Below are 25,566 nucleotides of genomic sequence, written 5' to 3'. Positions count from 1 at the left end.
TGGTGTAATTGTGAATGTGGCTGTTTGTCTCTATGTGCCCTGCAATTGGCTGGCGACCAGTTCAGGGTGTACCCCGCCTCCTGCCCGCTGACAGCTGGGATAGGCTCCAGCACTCCCCGCGACCCCCGTGAGGATAAGCAGCAAAGAAAATGGATGGATTATTATTTTCTGCATATTTACAGATCATTTGGATCTTATATTCTGTAGTATTTGGAGCATTGTTTTTTTTAATTCCATTTTTCTCTGATACCTTCGTATGTTTTTGTTTAATATTGTATTTTTTAATAAATATTTTTGCATGATTCATTTTTTTATTGTAGTAACATTTTTTTTTAATTCAATATTTTGTATTGTTTCCCAAAATGTATTCATTTTGCATAATATATATTCATTATTATTATTATAACTAATGTTTCTTTTTCTCACATGTGTAGTTTTATCCATACATCCATCCATTTTCTTTGCCGCTTATCCTCACGAGGGTCGCGGGGAGTGCTGGAACCTATTCCATTTGTCAACGGGCAGGAGGCGGTATAGTTATATATATATATATATATATATATATATATATATTATTATTTTTTTATTATTTTTTTTTTAATAATTTGAGTACTTTTGCTTTGGCTCTCGTTAGATTGCACAAGTGCAAATGATGGCAACTGTGATACGAACTTTTGATTTCACTATCACAATTTTTTTTTTCTTTTCTCCTATTTTTTTGTATAATGTTTTGTATTATTTCTTAACATTTTGGAATTTTTGTCAAATTTTTTTGACCCGTCGCCCTGAAAACAACACGTTTGTCATCAAAACATGAGGATTCATTCGTCAAACACTTGTTACCGCTGCAGAAATAGCACCCACGTCGGCCTCTCCCATGTTCACAAGACTTTAATAGACGCAATTATGCCAGTGGTGCTCTTAATAATCTTAAGAGGAGCTTTGTTGATGCTCAGACACCAAGCGCACACCACACAGTGCGACAGCACCGGCAGGAAGGACCGCATTCTTTCTAATTAAAAGGCCAGACGTTCACAACGCATTGGTGGGGCTCTTTAGGAGGTCATGATACACAAAAGAGGGATATCCATGTTCAAAAGGCAGACAGACGGAGCAGCTAAGCGGACAACCATATTGGTAAACTTTACATATCATTAATTCATTGTGGCAGAATTAAAAATGTCAATACGGGTGCACCACAAACGTTATGTACCAGAGACCATGCGGGCAAAATAAGGGTGAAAGCACAGATTTAGGGGACATGAATGACTGCTTTTCATTGAAAAAAGCAAAACATTGCATTTACAATTATGAAGTATTTTATTTTTAACATTGTTTAATAAACTGTGTATTTGTGTCTTATATTTAGATTTTTTTCGAGTTGATTTTTTGTCAGCCTCTGAACATTATTCAGAATGTAAAAGTGTACTTAAAGCGCCACGGTCATGACTATAAACATTCGAAAATAGATATTGTGATGAAAAATATACATAACATTCTTCACTTCAATGCCTATACGACAAAATAAATATGAGCGGAGAGCGCGTCATACATGCGCAAAGTTGCGGAAGTCTCATTTGACGTCCAAGTGGTCGCCATATTGCCTGCAATGCCATCAGATGTTACACCAGGACATTCGCAATTGAAAACACGTAGTGGCAACTTGCTATGGAACACGGAAGCTCTTTTCGAAGAAGAGAACATCTCACAATCGAGTGAAATGACCTGGTCAATATTACCCTATCATTTCGAACCATATTTTGATGATACGCGGATCACTTCTAACTAACAACAGACGCCCTGACAGTATGTAGCATACTCAGGAAGACTCATGCCAGGCAGGGCGGAGAGCTCCTTTCTCTTCCCTCACGGGGCCAAACCACCTCCTTATAAAAGGATTCCCCCGCCAACTTGCCGGTATTTTGGCCAACACGAAGGAACAACAAGCTACCTTCCAACAGGTAAAACTAATAGAAACAGACGAGCCAGCGTGAGTGCACTTCTGCTGTTAACGTCACTTCCTGCCTCTCCTCAAAACCAAATGTCTTGATGGGATTTTCATGGCGGGAGTTACAAAAAGACAAATTTGTCAAAATCATGTTTTGTGGTGAAAAAAACAGATTGGTCCATTCCAGCTGCCTTTTTTTTTTTTTCATTACTAACATACTAAAAATCATGCATTTCATGACAGTGGGCCTTTAATGATTGGACTTGTGCCACTACCAAGCGCAGATCTCAAGATATGAACCCTTAATACCGTTTCATAAACAAAACTTTGACCACTTATCAAGCCTGTTTTCATCGCTTACAATCGATACAGTGAAATCGGAATATTCTGCGAGAGGCGATTGGCGCGTCATTTCGTTGTTCAAGCGTTATAACTAGCGATAAGAAAGGAATACCACAAAGACATAACTCACATACCACAGGGGCCCAGTTATATTCAAACTAGTTACAATGTAAGCCAACGGCTCTAGTGGCATGTCTAACTGGGGCCACGTCAGGAAGTGACTCACTATGTCTGTCCTGAATACAAATTACTCCACTTCAGGAAATTAACGATTTATCTTATTTTGTCTCTTTTTTTTTATTGGATGACTAAGACATGGATGAAGAACAGGGGAAAATATATTTCAGATTTTAAATGATCTGTGAGCGCTGTTGCGCATTTGACTCCATCTTTAAGACGTTGACTGTGCCGTTAGCTCGTCGCGTTGCCCGCCAACAGGCCATATGGGGACATATGCTTGCCATTTGCATTCTAAACGAACAGTGTTTTATGTATTTGTTATACTTAAACATCTATTTGTGTCTATGTGAAAGCGCGTTGAGTAAAACCGGAGACTTCGACGTTAGCATCTTGCCTGTGGAGTTGCCAAGTGTCGCACGTGTGTGTGTTGGTGACGTTTTACATAATCACGGTTGAGTTCATTTCATACATCATTAATGTTCAAAAATGTACGGCGTGACTTTTATTACATTCATTGAAGTTAATAGAGTTTTGTTCTGTTTCTCGTTGGCCGACGTTCGTCTCTGTGTGTTGTTTCAGCCGGAGAACCGCACACCACACTGTGTGTTCGCAGTCAAGGATACAAAACAAACAACAGAAGCCTGCTTGTGTGTGCCTGCGTGTGTGTCTACAGAAACATGTTTTAAAGAAACGCACGAGTGATGAAATGTGATGACAACGTCGTCATCCACGGGGCGACGGTGCGGGGCCTCGGTTCGGTTCGCCCTTTGCTGTCAACACTTCCGAAAAAGAAACAGTTTTGCCTTTGGCAAAGTCTGGGGACGCCGGGATGTCATCCCCGTCAATTCAATCCGAAAATCTTTCAAACGAAGGACGTTCATCCCTTGAGACTTCAAAACGCAAATCCCTTTGACAAGATCGACAATTGAGTGAAGATGCAGCTACGTTACCTTCTCAGGCTAATGCTAACCATTTTCTTAAAGGTACACTGTCATGAAATGCATGATTTTTAGTAAGTTATTAATGGAAAAAAATGGCAGCCGGTATGGACCCAGACGTTTTTTTGACCACAAAACATGATTTTGACATATATGGCTTTTTTAACTCCCCCAATGAAAATCCTCTCAAGGGATTTGTTTTCGAGAAGAAGCGGGAAGTGACGTACAGGGCAGTTGCGCACTCAAGTGGTCTCGTCTGTTTATACTAGTTTTCCCTGCTGGAAGGTAGCAAGTTGTTCCTTCGTGTTAGCTAAAATGCCGGCTCGGTGAATTGCTGGATATTACTCGAACACTCCGGAAGATGGATTCGCTCTTCATACTTTTCCAAAAGATCCGGTTTGTCGTGAAAAATGGATTGCACAGGTACAAAGGACGAGGGGTGTAATCCTAAAATCAGGGGTGCTAAATGTGTCGATGTGCGCATCGGAAGGCTTCCGTGCAGCAGCCGCTGAAGGACGGCCTCCGCAGGCCTTGTGGATCGCCACCGGCCTTGTCGACAAGGGGTTATGGTTAGGAATTAGGGTCGGCCGCACGGAGGTGGATTGGGCAGGGAGGTGGTTTGGCCGTGGTCCGTATATCTTTGAAATATGGCTTGAAACAATAGGGTCATATTGCCCCGGTCACTTCACTCGGTTGTGAGATGTTCTCTTCTTCGAAAAGAGCTTCTGTGTCAGAAGGGGCGTGTTCGCCTCCCTTAGTAGGGGCCACAGCTTGTTTTCAGTGGCGAATCTCCCAGTGTGACATCACGGGCAGGAGATACAGCCAATGTGGCGACCACTTGGATGTCGAATAACACTTGTGCAACTTTGCGCTCTTATTTATTTTTTCATTGAGACATTGAAGTGAATAATGTTATATGTATTTTTCATTACAATATCTATTTTAGAATGTTTATAGGGATGACACTTGGGTTTTAAGTACTTTTTTTTTTTTAAAGTAAATTACAATTATTCCAAACTCCTGGTATCTCCATGGTTTCAAATGATATCATCCCATCAAGGTTACATTTAGGCAATAAATTAATGACTAAAGTCCGAACAATGCGACGGATCTTGCCCCCGAACCTTGAATTTGACCCCTGTGCTGTGTATGGTGCTGAACGTTTTAAACATGTTTTCATACTAAAATATGGTTTCAGGCATGAACATCACGTTTTTGTCTTTGTTGCGCATTTTCATTTTGCATATAAATGAGGAGTCGGCTCGCCAAGGCTAACTGCCAGCCCGGAGGAACGCCGGGGGCGGGGGTGGGGTGGGGGCGATATCGCTGCCAAGGAATGGCGGCGTCAATGTGACCTGACCGCTCTTTCCACGCACTGCATTGCGCATGAATTCTGATGCCGTTTCCCCCGGTGTTTGGGTAAAATCTCAACCGGGCGATGCAGCGAGGGGGCAGCGGGGGCTCCCTGCAAGTAACATTACACAATGGAGGTCGATTGCTGAGGCATTGCATCATGGCTCTGCAACTTCTTCTCTCCCCCCCCCAGGCTTCTATCTAGGATAAACTCCAACCAAAAAAAAAAAAAAAAACTAATAAAAAGTACAGGGACTTTTTCAAACATATTAAAGCTTATTGAAAAATGGGAATTTACCAAAATTGTCCTCACAGGTCCTTTTTTCCCCCCAATATGCATTTGAATGAATTCGACGGAGTGAAGATATAAACTGAGATGTTAGCTTCCCACGGTAGGTCCGATTTGAGTCTTTGCTGTTTGCTTTCATTCCGCCTTCGAAGTCGCATGCAAAAAAAAAAAAAAAAAAAAAGCAACAGCGGCGTAAAGATTTAACAGAGCTGTGACAAGCAAAACAAAGTTTGTGTGTGTGTGTGAGTGCGCGCGAGAGAGGCTGAATAAAGACATTGAGGGGATTTCCTGGTGCCGAGTGACACATCATGGCATAGGCATCCGGTAGGATTAGCAGCCGGAGCCAAACTTGTACTCGCTTCGGTTCCACACGCACATGCACGCGTGCGTGCGCGCGCGCGCGCGCAGACTACACGAGGCAACGCACTGTAAAAAATGTGGCCCTACATAACTTCCAGCTTGCCCAAAAAAAAAAAAAAAAAGTGACAGTAGTGTGTTTGAGAAGCTAATATTTGACTAACAAGAAAGGCTTTCATTTCAAAGAGGATGTGAACGCGGTTAATCCTCAATTCATATATTGTCGTGGCAGAGTGGGTGCATGGGGGGGGGGGGGCAGAACTGGAGTTTTCCTCGGGAAATTACATTGACTCCACCAGCCTGCTCTTAAAATAACTGACTGACCTGCTTGAATGCTGACCGGAACTTTGCGAAGTTTGTATTTATCCTGTACGCACTACAAAGGACCTACGTAAACTATAGAAGTGATTATTGTGTGCATCTGCTACTTGAACACGGATATTGCAGAATGCCCCCACGTCGTGTGCCAACTGCGACGCTAATTGTCACAACAGACACGCATCTTGCAAGACTGTCTTGAATAACGCAGAACATGCAGTAAGACTCCAAAATAAGACAGACTGCTGATGTGCATTGGTGCTGCTGTTTTGGGTACCAACAGAGTTCACATGGGGCTCAGCAGTTGTGTGTAGGTGTTTGTGTGCGAACAAGTTGCCGAAAGAGCTCGTGCACGTGACGTCGCCATTTTCACGGCGCCATATAGCCGGTCAAACTTAGAATGCGAGTTTGTGTAAAACCAGGGGTCATTTATTTAAAAATTGGTATTTTGTATAGAATACTAGCTGAAAAGGTCGATGGATTCCGGCAAAGGTTAACGTGTCGCCGAACACACTTCCGCGTTGGCGAGCCGTCAACCGTCCGTCTTTTTTCCCAATCATAGGTAATGAACGCGAGTTTGTGCAAAAATAGGGGTCATTTATTGAAATATTGGTGTTTGTATTGAATACTATCTGAGAAGATCGATGGATTCCGGCAAAGGTTAACGTGCCGCCGAAAACACCGTCATAACCGTCTACGACTACGTGGGACTTCTTCCTGATGAGAACGGATCCAGCAACGAAGTATTCGCACGCGTCCAGACTTTTATACACTTTGAAACTTTTCCGTTGAAAATCTCAACGACTTACTCACCAGATCTACGTGTAGATCCAGTTGTCCAAGACAAGCGGAAGCGAATTAACAGTCCAATTTCTTATCGGCGAAAACATCGATGTCGGCGTTAAATACGGGTCCTCTATTGCCGAGTTTATCTCATTTTTCCGCGTACCATCATTTATTTTCACTTTCTAAATGTTTAACAGTATCGGACAAAACTCTGGGCGTCGTGCTTCAAGACATATTTCCGTGTCGTCTCTAACCGACTTAGCATTGAGCAATGCTTAGCTTTGTCCCGCTATATGGCGAGGTGAACAAAAGTCACGTGATTTTTTTGACGTAGGTGCACGAGCTCTACACATGGATCATCTGTAACCAAAACTAGCAGAAAAAACAAATTCTACACAAACTTTTTTTTTTTTTTTTTAAAATCAATATTTACTTTTTTTTTTTTTTTCTCTTTCTCTTAATAATAATGCTTCAAAGGAGGATGAATCACAATTATTCCATTGCAGAAAAAAAAAACAACATTGTTGATTACACCAAACTCTTGGCTGGATTTAAAACTGCATGTTTCAAGTGAATAGATTATAAACACACGTGCACGCGCACACGCACACACAAACGGGATCCAGATTGGAATCGGGCCACGTCCTTGAGACTTTTGCATGTATCCTGCGACGATAAACATGTTTACTCAATTTCGTGTTGATTGGTAAACTGGTGACAGGGGGCCGACACCCCCCTCCCCAACCCCCTCTTCTCTTTCCAAGGTCCTCGCGGCCCTTTTTCTTAAGTAAACCACCAAATGACAGCCTAACTTTTTGACGCCACATCAGCACAGTCAAAAGAAGCTTCCTGATTTACCGACGTCCATATGTTGAGCGGACCTGATTCTGGAATATTTGGGTGAATTCCTGGGTAAGGGTTTGGCAAAGCTGGCTGCTTCGAACAAAATTACCCCATTTCCTTATAAATTTCAACCTTCCGTCTTTGAGTTGACATGTACACTGAATTTTGAGGGCCAGCAAACCTCACAACATCCGGGCCACGTTCAGTTCTCGGCCTCACCGCCAAAGTACAGGTACGTATTTGTTGTGTTTTGCTCTGGTGTTTTCCTTTTTTAGTGCAGGTATTTTGCCAAATTTATTGGTTCTAAGCATGGGTCCTAAGAAAGTGAGAGAACAGAAGCACTGATGATGTCAATCAATTTAAAGCATGACATCTTGGGATAAATGTGTCACAAAAAAAGCCAAAATAATTTTAAGTCCAAATAATTTTAAGTCCAGAGTATCATTTTTCTGAAAGTATCAGATTTTTCTCTCTGCAAAATTGTATTTGGTTCAGCGAGGGTTAAATTCAGCAGAAGTGAAGCGAAGAAGAGAAAAAATGTGTCAAAAACTGCTTCTTTACATTATTAAGTTATTATTATATGTTTCCTAATTTTTTGGGGTGGGGTGGAACAAATTAATTGCACTTCAATTCATGTCAATAGGGAAAGTTTCTTTGAGATACGAATGGGATGTGTCAGCCTTAACTAGAGATTAAATGGGAATTGGGCACTTGGACCTGCAATGTAAATCCAGCCTTCGGCTTCCGGCCAGTTTGTGATGACGAAATACCGCAAACTGACCTTGTAAGTTCCTGGGTTGTCGGGGTCCATTTTGGAGACCGTCATCTGTGGAAAGAGGGCGGATGCAAAACATGTTCAGTTTCGGCTGCTTGGACAAAAATATTGATCTGATTATTTTAGTGCTTCGCTGTCTAAATGTCGCAAATACACCCACACGGTGTCGTCTTATAAAGCGCATAAAACGGAGGGAACATTTCACAAAACAATGTCATAAAACAAAACGGGCCATCTGGTGCGGCCGGTTGCGCACTTTTTTTTTTTTTCAAATGCGTTATTTTCTTTTCTCCTGCCAGAGGAAGTGTGAGGAAGGTGCGCTCCCGCTCGTGCACCGCCACTCACCCATGTTTACTGTCATCATCAGGAAGTGGCCCCGTTGAACTCGAGCGCGGAGCTCAACTTCTCTCGGCCAGCGGCGGCGGACGCTTCACCCTGCAAAATAGGAGCACATTTTCAGCGCGCGCATGTACATGCACAGGCGCGTGTAAACGAGAAGTGTGTTTTCCACGATTGTGAAAACAGGACGCAGGTGGTACTTTTCCGCACTTTCCACCAGATTGGCATTTAATCGTTATTTAACCAGGAACGGTCTCCCGAGATCCGCGTATCCTCTTTGACAGCCAAGCCGGTTGCAGAATCCTGCGAATACCCTCAAGTCTTTGCGGTTTCCGAGAGAAGCGCTCTTGCGCCGTCTTTGATGTTTTTTCCGAGCGCTTTTCCCACCTTCCCTCGTTACGACACTCCTGCCTTCGGTTGTCACAGTGACACGCATGGATCGCTCCGGTATTCCGAGAGGGACGGGGGGAAAAAAAACGAAAAACTGCAGAAGACAGGCCCGATGACAAGAACCTACCCATTTTCTACAGCGCTTGTCTTCACTACGGTGGCAGATGAGCTGCAGCCTATCCAAGCTGACTTGCAAATGCATTCTTTAAAAATCTTTGAGCGGGGAAGTAAACATAAAATAGTCTCCATACCTTTAAAGCGACATGTGTGAATTAACAGTTCAGACGTTCTAGCAAACATGCATGCCCTCATTCACACTAATTGGCAAATTAGAGTCTTCAATTAACCTCACAGGCATGTTTTCGAATGGAGCAGGAAGTTGACCTAGGACATTGGTCACCACCCTAAGGCGTAGGACACAGGTGTCAAATTCAAGGCCTGGGGGGGCAGACCCGGCCCGTCACATTATTTTATATGGCCCGTGAAGCCAAATCTTGTGTCTCAATTTCCATGATTTTTGTAAAAATCTGTACCACAGTTTCAAATTGACATTTATCACAAATGATAAAGTCGAGATATTACAAGCATTTTTGCATAGTTGAAAAACACTTTTCCCTTGATTTCTGATTCCACAACTAGTTCATAAATTGATCATGTATTTATGATGAGACGATTACCATAATGTCCGGCCTACAGAGCGCACTTGCTTATCAGCCTCACCCGGTACATTTGTCAAGGAAATACCATTTGGTGCAAACATAAGCCGCACCTGTGTAAAAGACGCAACTTCCCACATTGAAACAAGATATTTACAAAGAAAGACGGTACACAGAAAGAGTTTTCAAAGTTTTAAAACCTTAGGATAGCTTAACATAGTCACATCATGGTAGCGCGAAGAGGACTGTTTAAAAAAAAAAAAAAAAAAAAAACATACCGGTAAAAAAAAAAAAATCCAGCCATGGCAGCTACACAGTAGTAACACGGTAGCACAGCACTAACGGGGCCAGTAAAAAAAAAAAAAAAAAAAACATACCGAAATCACTGAGGAAGTAACACAGCAGCAACACGCTAGCACGGCGCTAACAAGGCCATTAAAAAAAAAAAAATAAAACATACCAGTAAAAATCACTGACACACAGCCGTAACACACCTGCAAGACACGAGCGCGGAGCGAGCACTAGCGCGGCCTGTTTAAAAAAAAAAAAAAAAAAAAAAAAAAAAAAAAAAAATCACAACACAGCAACATGCTAGCACAGTGGTAACACTAGCGCAGCGCAAATAGGCCTGGTTAAAAAAAAAAAAAACATACCGGTAAAAGTCACTTCCTCGCCACATATATTCCACCGTCTCCCTAATTACCTTTTCCGCTCGAGTGCCCCCTTGCGGCCGTTAGAAAAAAATGCACAAATAGCCGCATCACCGCATAAACCGCAGGGTTGAAAGTGTGTGAAAAAAGTCACGGCTTACAGGCCGGAAATTATGGTAAATAGTTTTATTGTTTCACAGTCATAACCGCCCTCGTAGAGAAACCGGAACTGCAATGTGGCCCGCGAGAAAAATGAGCTTGACACCCCTTGCATAGTGTATGCTGTATGGACATTTTTTAAATGCCGTAAAATAAAAATCACCATTGCGTTCAATTGTCAAAAATTCGATGAAACAAAATAATCATGTCTGTCAATTATCAAAATAGGCCAAAAATAAAATAGTCATGAAACAAAAAAAATTGACATATTTCAAATGATATTGTTTAACTTAGTTAATGGTATTTAATTCTGGCGTAAACAACACTACATATTGTTACACTTGCAGTAAAAGGTTTTTTTTTTTAATCGTGCGCTAGAAACACAGGTATTCACTTTGCATTGTTTCCTATTTTTTTTAAATAAGGAAAAAGTTGTGCTGCGCTCTCCGAGTATTTGTTTATAAAGTAAACAAAGGCTCGCCGTCGCCGATAACCGTATGTGTATTGAGGTTGGTTATGGCAGGATACAGCTGGGAGTTGGGATACGGTCCCAACTTTAGAACACGCAATAAGGAAAGACCGTTGTTATTTAGAGACGGGTTGTAAAAATGATTCCGTACAAATGACGCTGTAAAAATCACACCACCCCATGTCAAAAAAAAAAAAAAAAATGAATCTTGTCTAGTCTTGAGCAATGGGTGTCTCGATACTTTCAGCCGTGGGATAAACTGCAAAAATTCAGAGCACCAAAAATCTGCCATCTCCATTGCAAGCATTCAGAAGTAAAGTACAGACGAGAGTACTTCTACAGACAGGCAGACAGATATATTGGATGGTGTAATTATCCAAAGAAAGCGTGCAGTGAGACTAATAGCCACCCTCCGCCAGATTGTCTGTCGCTTTTTCCACCAATGTGTGTTTTTATGACCCCACTGTGCGTGTGTTTTAAACTTGTATATTTGTGTGTGGAAACAAAAACAAAAAAAAAACCACCAAGCAGGCACATAGTGGAAGGCTGCATGGAAGTACCAAACGTCTGCAAATGGATCACAATAATCATGGCAGATTAGAATAATAATAATAGCTATTAGCGTAGTGGCCCGTGAAATATTGTAGTAAAAGAGCCATGTGTGATATTGTAAATAAGAGAAACAGAGATGGAAATAGTCAATGCAGCCCTATGGGGGCACAAACCAGTGCAATCTGTAGGCCGGTCCCAAGCCCGGATAATGCAGAGGGTTGCGTCAGGAAGGGCATCCGCGTAAAAACTGTGCCAAACAATATGAGCGTTCATACTAAAGAATCCCATACCGGATCGGTCGTGGCCCGGGTTAACAACGCCCGCCCCCGGCACTGCTAACCTGCAGGGCGTCGTGGAATTCAGCTACTGTGGGTCGAAGACAAGAAGAGGAGGAAACCGGATCCAGCGTCAGAAGAAAAAGAGAAATGCACAGAGCCTACAACTGAGTGTAGGGACTTTTAATGTTGGGACTATGACAGGAAAAGCACAGGATTTGGTTGACATGATGATTAGGAGAAAGGTGATATTCTGTGCATCCAAGAGAGCAGGTGAAAGGTAGTAAGGCTAGAAGTTTGGGAGCAGGGTTTAATTATTCTACACCGGGTAGATGGGAAGAGAATGGAGTAGGGGGTTATTTTAAAGGAAGAGCTGGCTAAGAATGTCTTGGAGGTGAAAAGAGTATCAGATCGAGTGATGAGACTAAAATTTGAAATTGAGGTTGTTATGTATAATGTGGTTAGCGGCTATGCACCACAGGTAGGATGTGACCTAGAGTTGAAAGAGAAATTCTGGAAGGAACTAGATGAAGTAGTTCTGAGCATCCCAGACGCGAGAGAGTTGTGATTGGTGCAGATTGTAATGGACATATTGGTAAAGGAAACAGGGGCGATGAAGAAGTGATGGGTAAGTACGGCATCCATGAAAGGAACTTGAAGGGCAGATGGTGGTGGACTTTGCAAAAAGATGGAGATGGCTGTAGTGAACACTTATTTCCAGAAGAGGGAGGACATATGTGACCTACAAGAGCGGAGGTAGAACCACGCAGGTAGATTATATTTTGTGCAGACGATGTAATCTGAAGGAGGTTACTGACTGTAAAGTAGTGGTGGGGAGAGTGTAGCTCGACAGCATAGAATGGTAGTTTGTAGGATGATTCTGGTGGTGGGTAGGAAGATTAAGAAGACAAAGGTAGAGCAGAGAACCATGTGGTGGAAGCTGAGAAAGGACGAATGTTGTGCGGCCTTCCGGAAAGAGGTGAGACAGGCTCTCGATGGACAACCGAAGCTCCCGGAAGACTGGACGACGACAGCCAAGGTGATCAGAGAGACAGGCAGGAGAGTACTTGGTGTGTCATCTGGTAGGAAAGGGGAGAAGGAGACTTGGTGGTGGAACCCCAAAATACAGGGAGTCATACAAGGAAAGAAATTAGCGAAGAAGAAGTGGGATACTGAGAGGCTGAGGAGAGGCGAAAGGAGTACATCGAGATGCGACGTAGGGCAAAGGTAGAGGTGGCAAAGGCTAACAAGAGGCATATAAAGACATGTTACACCAGGTTGGACACGAAAGAAGGAGAAAAGGATCTCTACAGGTTGGCCAGACAGAGGATAGAGATGGGAAGGATGGGCAGCAGGTAAGGCTGATTAAGGATAGAGATGGAAATGTGTTGACTGGTGCCGGTAGTGTACTAAATAGATGGAAAGAATACTTTGAGAAGTTGATGAATGAAGAAAATGAGAGAGAAGGAAGAGTTGAAGAGGCAAGAGTGAAGGACCAGGAAATTGAAATGATTACTAAGGGGGAAGTCAGAAAGGCACTACAAAGGATGAAAAAATGGAAAGGCAGTTGGTCCTGATGACATACCGGTAGAGGTATGGAGCAATTTGGAGAGATGGCTGTGGAGTTTTTTGACCAACTTATTCAACAGAATACTAGCGGGCGAAAAGATGCCTGAGAATGGAGGAAAAGTGTTCTAGTTCCCATTTTTAAGAACAAAGGGGATGTTCAGAGCTGTGGGAACTATAGAGGAATAAAGTTGATGAGCCACACAATGAAGTTATGGGAAAGAGTAGTGGAGGCTAGACTCAGGACAGAAGTAAGTATCTGCGAGCAACAGTATGGTTTCATGCCTAGAAAGAGTACCACAGATGCATTTTTGCCTTGAGGATGCTCGTGGAAAAGTACAGAGAAGGTCAGAAGGAGCTACATTGTGTCTTTGTGGATCTAGAAAAGCCTATGACAGAGTATACCAAGAGAGGAACTGTGGTACTGCATGCGTAAGTCTGGTGTGGCAGAGAAGTATGTTAAAATAGTACAGGACATGTATGATGGTAGCAGAACAATGGTGAGGTGTGCCTTAGGTGTGACAGAGGAATTTAAGGTGGAGGTGGGACTGCATCAGGGATCAGCTCTGAGCCCCTTCCTATTTGCAGTGGTAATGGATAGGCTGACAGATGAGGTTAGACTGGAATCCCCTTGGACTATGATGTTCGCTGATGATATTGTCATATGCAGTGAAGCAGGGAGCATGCAGAGGAACAATTGAAAGATGGAGACATGCACTGGAAAGGAGAGAGGAATGAAGATTAGCCGAAGTAAAACAGAATATATGTGCGTGAATGAGAAAAGTAGAGGGGGAAGAGTGAGGCTACAGGGAGAAGAGATAGCGAGGGTGGACGACTTCAAATACTTGGGGTCAACAATACAGAGCAATGGAGAGTGTGGTCAGGAAGTGAAGAAACGGGTCCAAGCAGGTTGGAACAGCTGGCGAAAGGTGTCTGGTGTGTTATGTGACAGAAGAGTGTCTGCTAGGATGAAGGCAAAGTTTACAAAACAGTGGTGAGGCCGGCCATGATGTACGGATTAGAGACGGTGGCACTGAAGAAACAACAGGAAGCAGAACTGGAGGTGGCAGAAATGAAGATGTTGAGGTTCTCGCTTGGAGTGACCAGGTTGGATAGGATTAGAAATGAGCTCATTGAGGGACAGCCAAAGCTGGATGTTTTGGAGACAAGATTCGAGAGAGCAGACTTCGATGGTTTGGACATGTTCAGAGGGAGAGAGTGAGTATATGGTAGAAGGATGCTGAGGATGGCGCTCCCAGGCAAAAGAGCGAGAGGAAGACCAAAGAGAAGGTTTATGGATGTGGTGAGGGAAGACATGAGGGCAGTTGGGTTAGAGAGAAGATGAGGAGAGGAGATCGCTAAGATGGCAAAAGATGACACGCTGTGGCGACCCCTAACGGGACAAGCGAAAGGAAAAAGAAGAAGAAGAGAAGAGATGGAAATAGTCACACAGTGGGGCTGGAAATATGGTTATTTTTTCCTATCATTTTTTTCCAGGTACTCCTTAGTGCAGTGTCCATGTCACTATTGTACATCTGTACTCAGTCCCTTTAAAAATACTCCCATACATGGATGAAAGCACTTTGAGGGGACTGAAAATTATGTCTAAAATATGGATTAATTACTGGTGAGTACTCAAACATCAGAATTTGACAAGATTTTTTTTTTTTTTTTTTCGGTGAAAGTTACTCAAAACTAGCGCAGCATTAACAATGTGTAAAAAGAAATGTAATTGAAAAGATGATAATATCGAAATATAATCACTATGGTGCTTTGGGAGATGACTTTAATTTGTTCCATGACCACACCCGTAACTAAAATCACTTGTATGCCATTAATTTGGGGTCACTGATGGGTTTAGTGGCACACACGCCTGCCTTTGGTGCGGGTAGTGCGGGATCGATTCCCGCTCAGTGAGGGTGTCGATATCTGCCCTGCGACTGACCGGCGACCAGTTCAGGGTGTAGTCCGCCTTTCGCCCGAAGCTCGCTGGGATAGGCTCCAGCTTTCCCGCAACCCTGGTGAGGATAAGCGGCTTGGATAGTGACATCACATTAAGTTGTTTTTAAATCACTAATGCTGCAATTCAAGTCATTGTGCTGCTCCTTCTGGTGTAAGCATTTTGACCACCAGGAGGTCTTACAGTACAGTCATGTAGAAAAAAATGACAAACAGCGCTTCTTCCACGACTGCTGTGACTCAGTAAGATATGATATTGATCATTTTTCACACTTTTTTCCCCCCCAAACAAATATTTACTATAATAATGATTTTACTACTGCACTACCATAGGTTAGTGATAGACTACACGGTGTTTTGAATTTGGGTTATATTGGCACTGTAGAAATGGAACACCCCTCTACCATCTTTCAAATGGCATATAAAAGCAGTTGCATCATTCAATCAAATCACAAAATATGTAACAAGTTGGGAACGATACAGCAATTCCTTTTCTCATCCAGAACATGCATCCTTTCCACTACAGTGGATTGTTTTGGGCCTACTTTGTGCTCCATCAGATTGTCCCAACGTCGACCTTAAGCTGTCCAAGCCCTTTAATTGAGCAACTTTTGTGGTTTGTACAGGGGGTCCTTGGGTTAGTCTACGTCAGGGTCCGACTTGTGTCCAAATTTGGATTTCCTCAACCACAAAAGGGACATAAGTCTGTCTTAAATTGAAACCCCGCAGTAACTACTTTCAAATGTGGCGCGTTACAATTGGAAAACAACTTGCACAACACTGACCATTGTCCCCCATTCCTCGTGTCAGACCTTGATAATGTCAGGGCACTTCTAACCACACATGAAAGAGTCATAGTAAGGCAGGTGGTCTCGGAACACTCCACGGTCCGCCCTGTTGATGCTAGTCGCCCCTGTCCTTGTGCCAGCGGATCACCAGATGGCCCATCTGTTTCTCCACCACCCCCCCCACCCCCCGAAACCATTGCCCAGTGTGATCCCAGGCTTGTGGTGCCCACTGATCACCATCCAAATGCCGATCACACTTCTTGGCGAGCGAGCGTCGCTTCTTGGGTGACCGCGGGGGTAGCAAGTCCTCTCAGGTGGCTGGAGGAGGGGGTGGGGGCGGTCAAGGTTGAGGGGTTGGGGGGGGGCAGAGGCTCTGTACTTGTAAATATTCATTAGGTCCACCTTGTGGTGCGAATTCAAAACGTGAAGGAGAAGTCCAGCTTTGATGTAGGACAAAGCCCCAAAACCTCCAGCTCCAGTCGTATTTTTAAGACTCTGATTAAAGGGAAGTCGCAGCCCATCCATGCTAACGTCTTTCAGCTACGTTGCGTCACTATCCAAACAGGGGAACTCCCTCTCTCTCTCTCTCTCTCTCTCTCTCTCTCCTCTTACTCTCTCCCTCTCTCTCTCTCTAGAGACTTTAGAGGTGAAAGGTTTTCTCTGCAGCTGCTTTGCGGCGTGAACGGTGTGATCTCATGTCTGACATCATCCTCGTGGAGTCCCAAAGAAATCAGATCGACTTCGGACGAATACGTGGGGATCCCTACAATGTACACAATCCTGCAAGAGAAACCATTGCACATCTGGAAATGCACTACACAGAAAAAGCGGTTGATTCAGCTTTCAAGTAAAATTTCGGAACGGGTCTAAAATGCAACGTAACATTTACAGGTAAACCTAACTTCTGGTCAACTTTGGAATGCAAAATGTCCAATTACTCAACGTTTTAGTGCTTTTTGCACAATGTGCTGCTCTCGAAATAGAAACTGAATAGCAAAATTCACAACAGATTTGCACAAGAACCCAACAAATTCCCAACATTTTGTGAATATATTTACATTTCTGGTATTAGTTTGTTGGAGTGAAAAGATTATATGGTCTATTTTTTTTTAAACGATCTAACTATAAGGGAGATCCAATTCCAATCAAGGCTATAAGGAGCATTGAAGCGGAACGTCATACCCTCCAAATGATCGACAAAGTGACACCATGCGCCACAAAAAATTCATCATCCTGTCTGGGTTACCTGCTTCAAATTGGGGCTCATTCGCACCGACTTCGGGGAAATATCACAAAGACATAACAATCATCCCTGCCAATCATTTTTAACGTCCGCTACCATTCAGTTCGCTTTCATCACTCAGCACACCGAGACGCTCTTGCCTGAAAAGTCACTCTGGGTTCTTCATCAAAATTCTGGCTGTGCCGATTTGAATGACTGGAAATGTCTTCGGCAGCTTTCACAATAATCCTCTGTCGGGAGTTCTACAAAGAGAAGCGAGGTTTTGCGTAATCCTGCTGGCGGAAAAGAGTGCAGACTTCTGCCAAAAAACATCCCCCAACGCTATACGGATTTTCCATAAAAACAGTTTTGTTTTGGCCCCACCACGTTGCAGTGAAATTTGGCTGGAGTTGGACACAAAATTAAAATGGGACTGTCCACTTCTAATAATACAACCCCGCACGTAGCCAGGTGAAAAACAGCCTCTGACTGCAATTGCCAACAGTCGCACAAACAAATCAACAGGGACCCACTATCATCTAGATTCCTGAAGGGGTTCCTGCAGCCGATGATACACTCATCATGACTTATGGATGTTTACGTTGTATGACCGTGAATAGCTGTTAAAGGAGCAGCTGTAGGGCAAATGAACAACGGCTTGTCGCGATTCTCTTGTTTTAATCTGGACTGACTGTACACCATCGACTGCAAAAATCTGTTGAAGGCATAGGGGAACTATCACGGAATTACGTGTCTTTAGTTAGATAATACATGATCTACAGTATTTCATACAGATATGCCTCACTGAAATCAGGAATAAGGATGTCCATGTCCTTGAATTGTGCCCGTTGAAGATGAATGTCACTGGAATGGTCATGGAAAAACAACTCTTTATCCAAGAGAGTACATAATATCGTTCGACTGTCGCACAACAAACTCAGGAATAAGATTTTAAATTCAAACTGTGCAAAAACCGGCAGAGAAATCCCAAGATGGAGACGTTTTCGTCGAGAGTGCATTATATCCCGCTTGCAACAATATCTTCCAAAAAAAAATAAAATAAAATGAAAAAAAAAAAAAAAAAAAAAAAAAAAAAAATCAAGGTTCTCTGCCGGTGTCACGTGATGAAAGTGCGGACGGTGAGTCATGAATGTCACTGGAACGATTACAGAAACGCACCTGTTTATTCAAGACTGTGATGGTGCGCCGCTATTTTTCCTCAAAGTTCAGGAACAGGGGGAATACATTCGGATCATAATTTGGAAAAATCTGCAAGTGGTTGCTGGCATCACAAGATTGAACTAGTGCAGTCACTGTAAACATCAAAGCAACCCTGCTTTTGAGGACAGTGCATGACATGCTGCTTGCGGTAATGAAACGACAGCGGAGGCCTAAAAGTTGCAAAACCTGTAGACCAAGAGATGTTCTACACTAAAGTGAGATTCTCACACTCTGACCAGTAAATAAATATATGCTGCTTCTGGATTTCCCTTGTCAAATTATGGGGGAAAAAAGGGAAGATTTGATTTGAAATCGGCAAAAAAAAAAAAAAAAAATAGTAGCTGCCAACCCTCCCGAAGTCTGACAGCGCCGTCGCTGGAACGGTGACCCCAACACGGCTCTTGATTCAAGACAGCTTGTGGCAATATTTGAGTCACGGGGTAAAATTTTGCACAGTGAAGATAAATGTAATTGGAATAGTCAGAGAGAGATGCCTCTTTGTGATAGTATATGACGCGTTGCTTTGGACCATCCCTCGCAAAACTGAAGAATAAGGGGGAGAGATACATTGCAACCAAAATCTGCGGACAAATAGCTGATGCGATCACAAGATTTGATAGTTGTCGCTGGGATACTAATGGAAACATGGGTGCACAGGATATGTTGCTTAGTCTCATGATGACAAGATCTGAACAGCATGATGGAGAGGACTGTTTAAATACACATTCTAAGACTGTGACCAAAATGAGGTCTTCGTGTGTTCACAGTGTGGAGGCAAGCAAGTCATGGTGGGATGTTAAATGCGGTTTCCAAAATAAAAACCATCAACAGCGGATGAAGTCATCGAGGGGACGGCGGCCACAACCCCCCAGCGGACGAGGAATTGCAAAAGGGTCCAGGAAGCGGAGGAGTGATTACTTCGTGAGACTGTTCGGTGACTGGCTCCTTTAAGGAAAACAAAAAAAGGTCAGCGGTGGGGGTGTCCCATCCGTCTGTCCGTCCGTTCGCTGAGCGACGGCCAAGACTGTGCTGCGCTGTGGTCGCCCTGCGTGAGTCACCAGCTGGCAGGTTCTGGGAAGGGAGGCGCACCAGGCCTCGAACTGTGCGGACGGGAGAATGTCAACCCTGCAGGAGGCCTGTCAGACACAAGCTCGAATCCTCCGTAAAACTTCTTCTGGAAACTAACGGTTTTGCCTCAGTTTTTAGGCCAAAACTATTCCAATCTGAGGTGCGAAGAGCAACAAACAAGCCCTTGTCTCCTGTTCTCTGTGGTCAATCCTCCAAATGTTCAAACTTTGTCGCCACTGTTCTCCCTGCAAAGTGAAATTCTGTCTTCCGCTGACTGCCCGAGTCTGCAGTAACAATCCGTGTGGGGAAAATGACAACTATGTAGATTTAGCTTCAACCTTTTATGGTAATCAAATCAATCAAATTGTTTGATTACTCATTGCACCCCAAAAAAATACCTTCTGATTGGGTCTTATTTGGTCAAATTTCCTGGCAGGAGTTTGCCCCTGGCCAAAATTTTGATCAGTTGATAGACATGTCCACCAAATTTCGTGTCAACTTTTTTCTAACTTCAAGCGTGCCTCGGAGTGCCTTATGTCCCCTTAACCCAGGGGTGTCAAACTCATTTTTGTCGGAGCCCACATTGTTTCCCTCAGAGGGCCGTCATGACTGTGAATCCATGAAAATCTTTGGCCGTAACAGGTTTGCCAACTATTGTTCATGTTTGGTCACACACAAATGCTTGCAATATCGCAAGTTTATCATTTATGATATGACAATTTGAAATTTTGCTACAGATTATCACAAAAATCATGGAAGTTGATATCCATGATTTGCCTACGCGGGCCACATAAAATCATTCATGCCAGATCTGGCCCCCGGGCCTCGAGTTTGACACCTGTGCCTTAACTGCTCCAGGATACACACACTTGCACACGCACACAAAATTATTAAACGGTTGTGATTCCCCAAAAAGATTATGCATTTAATGGGCCTTCGCACTGCCTGCTGCTCGGATGCATATAAATGAAATGAATAAACCCGAAGCCTCGACCAAGGTCGTACCAAAAAAAAAAAAAAAAAAAAAAAAAAAAAAAAAAATCACGAAACATTTTTTAATGGTCAGTATTATCAATTTAAATCTAAATGTTTGTTAATACTGCATTTTGCATAAAAGCTGCATAAACAACTCCGTAGGTGTCTGGTCTTTCTATTTTGTGATGCAGAGTTTGTTATGTGTGCGCCTTACAAAGACCCTAAAATCCATCCGCACCACTTACATATTTATGTGAACTACTACACTGCCAAAGGCTCCAGGACAAAAAAAAAAAAAAAAAGTCTGCAAAGTTTAGTGGAAAACTATCAAGTACTTTATCCTGGAATCTAACAAATGAACAATGAAAACACAACCTCCTTGGAAAAGGAGAAAAGACCACAACGAGATTAAGTACAGTAGACAATAACATGACAAATTGAAGTGGCACATTTTTGGCAGTGTGGTAAATATACGAATAACTCTACAGAAATGACGCTACATTGGAAAAGGATGAACCCTCCGACTAAATGGCGGCTCTATTAGCGAGCTCGATAAGGGGATTTGTCGGCCATTACCGTCGGCCACACAACACGGGCTAAAAATAGCCGATTCTCGCCAAGAGTCCGCAGCGTCGCCGACGCTCGGATCGGGGAGAATTGGATTCTCACCCCGAGAGGGATCTGGAGTTAAGCCGTCATCTCCATTATGTGCTGACAATTCATTCGCGGCGAGACAGAATGTCAAACAGCTGTGGTCCAGCAACAGGAGACAGAACGAGAGACAGCGAGAGAGGGGGAGTTTGTTCTACCGTCAAGCAGTTTGGGGCTTAAGGCTCTTGGTACTCAAGAGTTTTCCATTTCAGCAGTGAAAAAAGAAAAGCAAAACAGCCGTAGCAATGCGTAAAGATTTGTTAAATAACAAAACTGGGGGGGGGGGGTGCATTTCACTGATTGTTTCTTACACATCAACTGCTGCTGAGGTCACAAGATCAAACTGTGTTGTCTCACGAATGGACATACAAACACACTTCATTACTCAAGAGAGTGCATGAGATGCTTCGGGAAAAAAAAGTGAGAAGAAAGAAGTGCTACATTAGCATCTAATTAACCAAATGTGAATGCGACGATTTACGACGAAGCACCGGTTAGAGAAATAATGATTTATTCAAGAAAGTGCAAGCTATGTTTCACTAAAACCTTGAGCAGCTAAAAAAAGAAAAAGACCAAAACTTTCCCAAAAAATTATCGTATTTTCCGCACTATAAGGCACACCGCATGAAAAGGCGCACCTTCAATGAATGGCATATTTTAAAATTTCTCCCATATATAAGGCGCACCGCACTATAAGGCGCACCTCCAATTAATGACCTATTTTAAAACTTTTTTCATATATAAGGCGCACCACATTATAAGGCGCATAGAATAGACGCTAGAGTAGAGGCCAGGGTTACGTTACGCATCCATTAGATGGCGCTGCACTAAAGGCTCAATATTGAGCCATATATAAGGCGCACCGGAATATAAGGCGCACTTGTCTGTTTTTGCTTCTGTGACGGTGCATGATATGCCGCTCGCGGCCAGGCCTCCCCGAATGAAATCAGGACAATAAAAGAGACTGCACCTTAAATTTACAAAAACATGCAGACAAACAATTGCTGGCTTCACACGTCCAAATCGTGCTGTCATTTGAATGCTGCGTCATAAGCCGCTGGCAGCTATGAGTCACAGAAATTAATGAGTTTAAAAAAAAAAAAAAAAAAAGATCAGCAGACAAACAGAAGCGTGATGCTCGCGTCACATTCTCGAACCGGGGACGGCCAAGGCATTGGAATGCTGACTGAACTAGGGAGTATGGATGAAATCCAAGACTTTCACCACTGTAAGGGAGATGCAGAAGTCACTGGAATGCTTAAGGAAATACACTCCTTTAGTAAAGACGCTGCAGCGATGTTTTGTTTTAAATGTAGTACATGAAAATTGATATTCAAGACTTTACATTGAATTGAATTGCTCTCTCGAAAAAAAAAAAAAAAAGTCTAGAGAGAGCACTTGGACTTTTAGTGTAAATCCAGCCTTTTAATTATCCCTAAAAATCACAGATGAAAAACCAGGATGCCCCCCGAGCGAGACTTGTCCAAAGTTGGCGTGCAAGCGTGTGTTGTCTATCCGGCCGCCCTGACGGCAGACGGCATTGTCTTTACGCTTAAACAAGCCATTGCAGACAAAGCTCCATCGGGACAACTTCCTCTTCATGGGGTCGGGCAGAGGCAGGAGGGGCGGGGGTGTGGGGGTTCAGGCTCTGAACTCTCCCAGATATGACGGGTGACCTCGGCCGGCCCCTGAAAAGGCTTCAGACGCCGTCGGGCGAAAGTCAAAAACCGGTGTGCGCATTTGTGTTTCCTGTCTTGATTCAGTTTGGTGCGTCACAACAACCGTCTTCCTCCATTCTATACAGTCTCTGTATGAGGCGAAATCGAGTGAAGGCATCCCACCCACAAAGCAAACTCGCTTCAGCTTTGTGCTGTAACCACGCAACGTCGAAAACGAGGCCTTTAGACACAACATTCTGGGTCCTGTGAGTCACCGTAACCTTTGACACCAGCAGTAAGCGTCTGTTAACTAGCCCATTTCTGCAGCTTGACGATAGCAGGACTTGAAAAAAAATGCACAGATTTTTGAAAATTGACTTTTGACGTGGTTTGTACACAAACATTAGCAAACAAGTGTGAAATTTTAAAAAAAAAATTGTTTTTTTTTTTAGCCGTTTCTGAATTTGGACAGTTCAAGTCGACAAATTCAACGTCTCTGAATGTTTTAAGTTTAACAATGTCTCTAAATGATTAATCAATGACAACAGTTATTTTCATAGTCGATAAATATTTGCAGCTAGAACAGCGATACTAATTAGCATTCAGATAGCTTTTGTACTTCATCCCTCGATGTTTGGTTGATGATAATGATTTGTTAGCACCTCCGGTGGTAAGGAGTAGTATTACAAGACAAAACTGTTGCTGCTAGCATGCCAACTTTGCTAACTAACAACACGAAAATTTGAATTTAGCTACCTATTCATCTTCACGCTCTAGTTTTGACTGACTGAGCACAACAACACCGTCTCTTTGACATCTCTTTGAGATACAAGTTTACATGTTTCTATATATATATATTTTTTTTTTTTGTGACAAGAAAATTTAGCATCTCCATCGTTTGTTTTTCTCATACCGGATTAGCATCACTTGCGGTAAAGAGTGGTATTGCAAGAAAGGAACAGTATCTGCTAGCCATTGAGCGTGCTAACTTGAAAAAAACACTGATTCATTAAAAATGAAAAAAATTACGTTGGTGCGTTCACGGACATGTTTTAAATGAAAACTTAGGGACCTAGCACTTAAGCTAACCTTAGCCGCGGTGAAGGATGTCAGTCGTATGTAAACAACAGCAAGATGGACATATTTTGTGCAAGAGTGTAAAAAAATAAAAGGAAAAGTTGTCAGTTTGCAACATCGCGCGGAAGCCAATCAAGCTGTCATGGCCGCAAGTTGACTGCAACATTAAGTTAACTAAACAGGAAATAACAGTGATTAAGTAGGTTTTTCCTTACCTTGTTACCTCAGTGTCTCCATGCTTCGAACGTGCCTTGCAGGACGAGTGGATTTATGGTGGAAGCTGATCCCAGATTTGACCAAATCAATTTTAAAAAGGGAGAGAAAACACTCCGAACTGTTGCTCAGCAAATGTTGCACCAAAATGAAAAATACAGCACGCTAATATCCGGAAAACGACGCGCTAGAATGATAAATGAAGACTTTTGTCCACTTGGAACATCCGGGGCCGACGCTTCGTGGTTTCCAGAGCCGGGAATGTTGACGTTTCTCCGAGGAAAACTTTCTCCGACCGTCGCGCTTACCTCCGCGAAGACTGCACGAGCAAAGCCGCGGTGGTGGCGGCGGCGGCGGCGGCTGAGGGGACGCGCCTCTGACGCCACAAACTGCGTCACGACCAGGAAGTGGTGACGCTACTTGTTGGCGCGTTTCCAAACCGGCAGCGGAGGAAACAAAAAAGAAAAAAAGCGGCCGACGCTGCCCACTGGCAGGACAACCGATGCAACTACAACATCGCGTATCTGAGAACAAAATCATGTTTCATCCATTTTCCATACGGCTGTCATCATAACAATACACTGTACATAAGTATGCACACTTCTGCTCTCATGCCAGGAAAAATGAGGGCAAGATGAATCAATTCAAAACTTACTCCACCATAATGATGAATGTGATCTATAAACCTGTGCAACTCAACTTTTCGAGAGGGTAAAGTAAAAATAAACAACTGAATGTAATGTGGATGCACAAGTGTGCACAATCCAAGATGTGCTCAGAATTAACACACCTCACAGACATGTTTACATGGGACTCTGGCTACCATTTAAAGTGGTTATATACAAGATACATTTCAGATGTTCTAGTGGCCTTTTCCTGACTTAATGGTACCTTTTTGTTTTGTTTTTTTTTGTCCAACAAAAACAAGTTTGAAGTATTTAGCCTTTAAAGGTCAAGTGTCATGCCTATAAACATTCTAAAATAGATATTGTAATGAAAAATACACACGAAATTATTCACTTAAATGTCTGTACGAAAAAATAAATATGAGCAGAGTGCGTGTCATCCATGTTGCGGAAGTCTCATTCGACATTCAAGTGGTTGCCATATTGGCTGCATCTTCTGTCCGTAACGTCACACACACTTGAGAAGACGCTGTGCCACCTGCGATGGGAGACGCCCCTTCTGACATGGAAGCTCTTTCCAAATGACATCTCACACCCGAGTGAAGTGACCGGGGCAATATTACTGTATTGTTTTGAGCCATATTTAGATGATGTGCGGATCACGGCCAAACCACCTCCCCGACCGAAGCACGTCCGCGTAGGCGATGAACAACGGCGCCCGTGGCCACAAGCGACAATGACGCCCCGCCCAAACCGCCTCCCTGTCCAATTCACTTGCGCAACGGTGATAACGCAACCCGCGGCCGCTAGAGACGACGATGCCCCAACCAAACTGCCTCCCCATCCGCTCCACTTCCACGGCGGAGACGAACCACCCGGCCCGGCGCCGCGATAAGCCACCCCGGCGGCGGCGCGTCCACCGA

The 25,566-nt window shown here is 43.3% G+C and overlaps 1 protein-coding gene across 1 annotated transcript in view; it reads right to left on the bottom strand.

The window, feature by feature from the left end:
• The window catches only part of map3k22 (mitogen-activated protein kinase kinase kinase 22), a 48,923-nt gene extending 24,500 nt beyond the window's left edge, over positions 1 to 24,423 (bottom strand). The window contains exons 1-3 of the mRNA XM_061805553.1: positions 24,020 to 24,423; positions 8,475 to 8,564; positions 8,136 to 8,180 (exon numbers count right to left, since the gene is read on the bottom strand). Of these exons, the coding sequence (XP_061661537.1) occupies positions 8,136 to 8,180; positions 8,475 to 8,493 (64 nt within the window). The 5' untranslated portion in view covers positions 8,494 to 8,564; positions 24,020 to 24,423. The remainder of the gene's footprint in view (positions 1 to 8,135; positions 8,181 to 8,474; positions 8,565 to 24,019) is intronic.
• Positions 24,424 to 25,566: the final 1,143 nt, after the last annotated feature.

This window comes from Syngnathoides biaculeatus, chromosome 19, assembly GCF_019802595.1.
Source record: "Syngnathoides biaculeatus isolate LvHL_M chromosome 19, ASM1980259v1, whole genome shotgun sequence".
Classification (NCBI taxonomy): domain Eukaryota; kingdom Metazoa; phylum Chordata; class Actinopteri; order Syngnathiformes; family Syngnathidae; genus Syngnathoides; species Syngnathoides biaculeatus.
The sequence above is the reverse complement of the archived record's forward strand: the minus strand, read 5'-3'. Positions and strand labels throughout refer to the sequence as shown.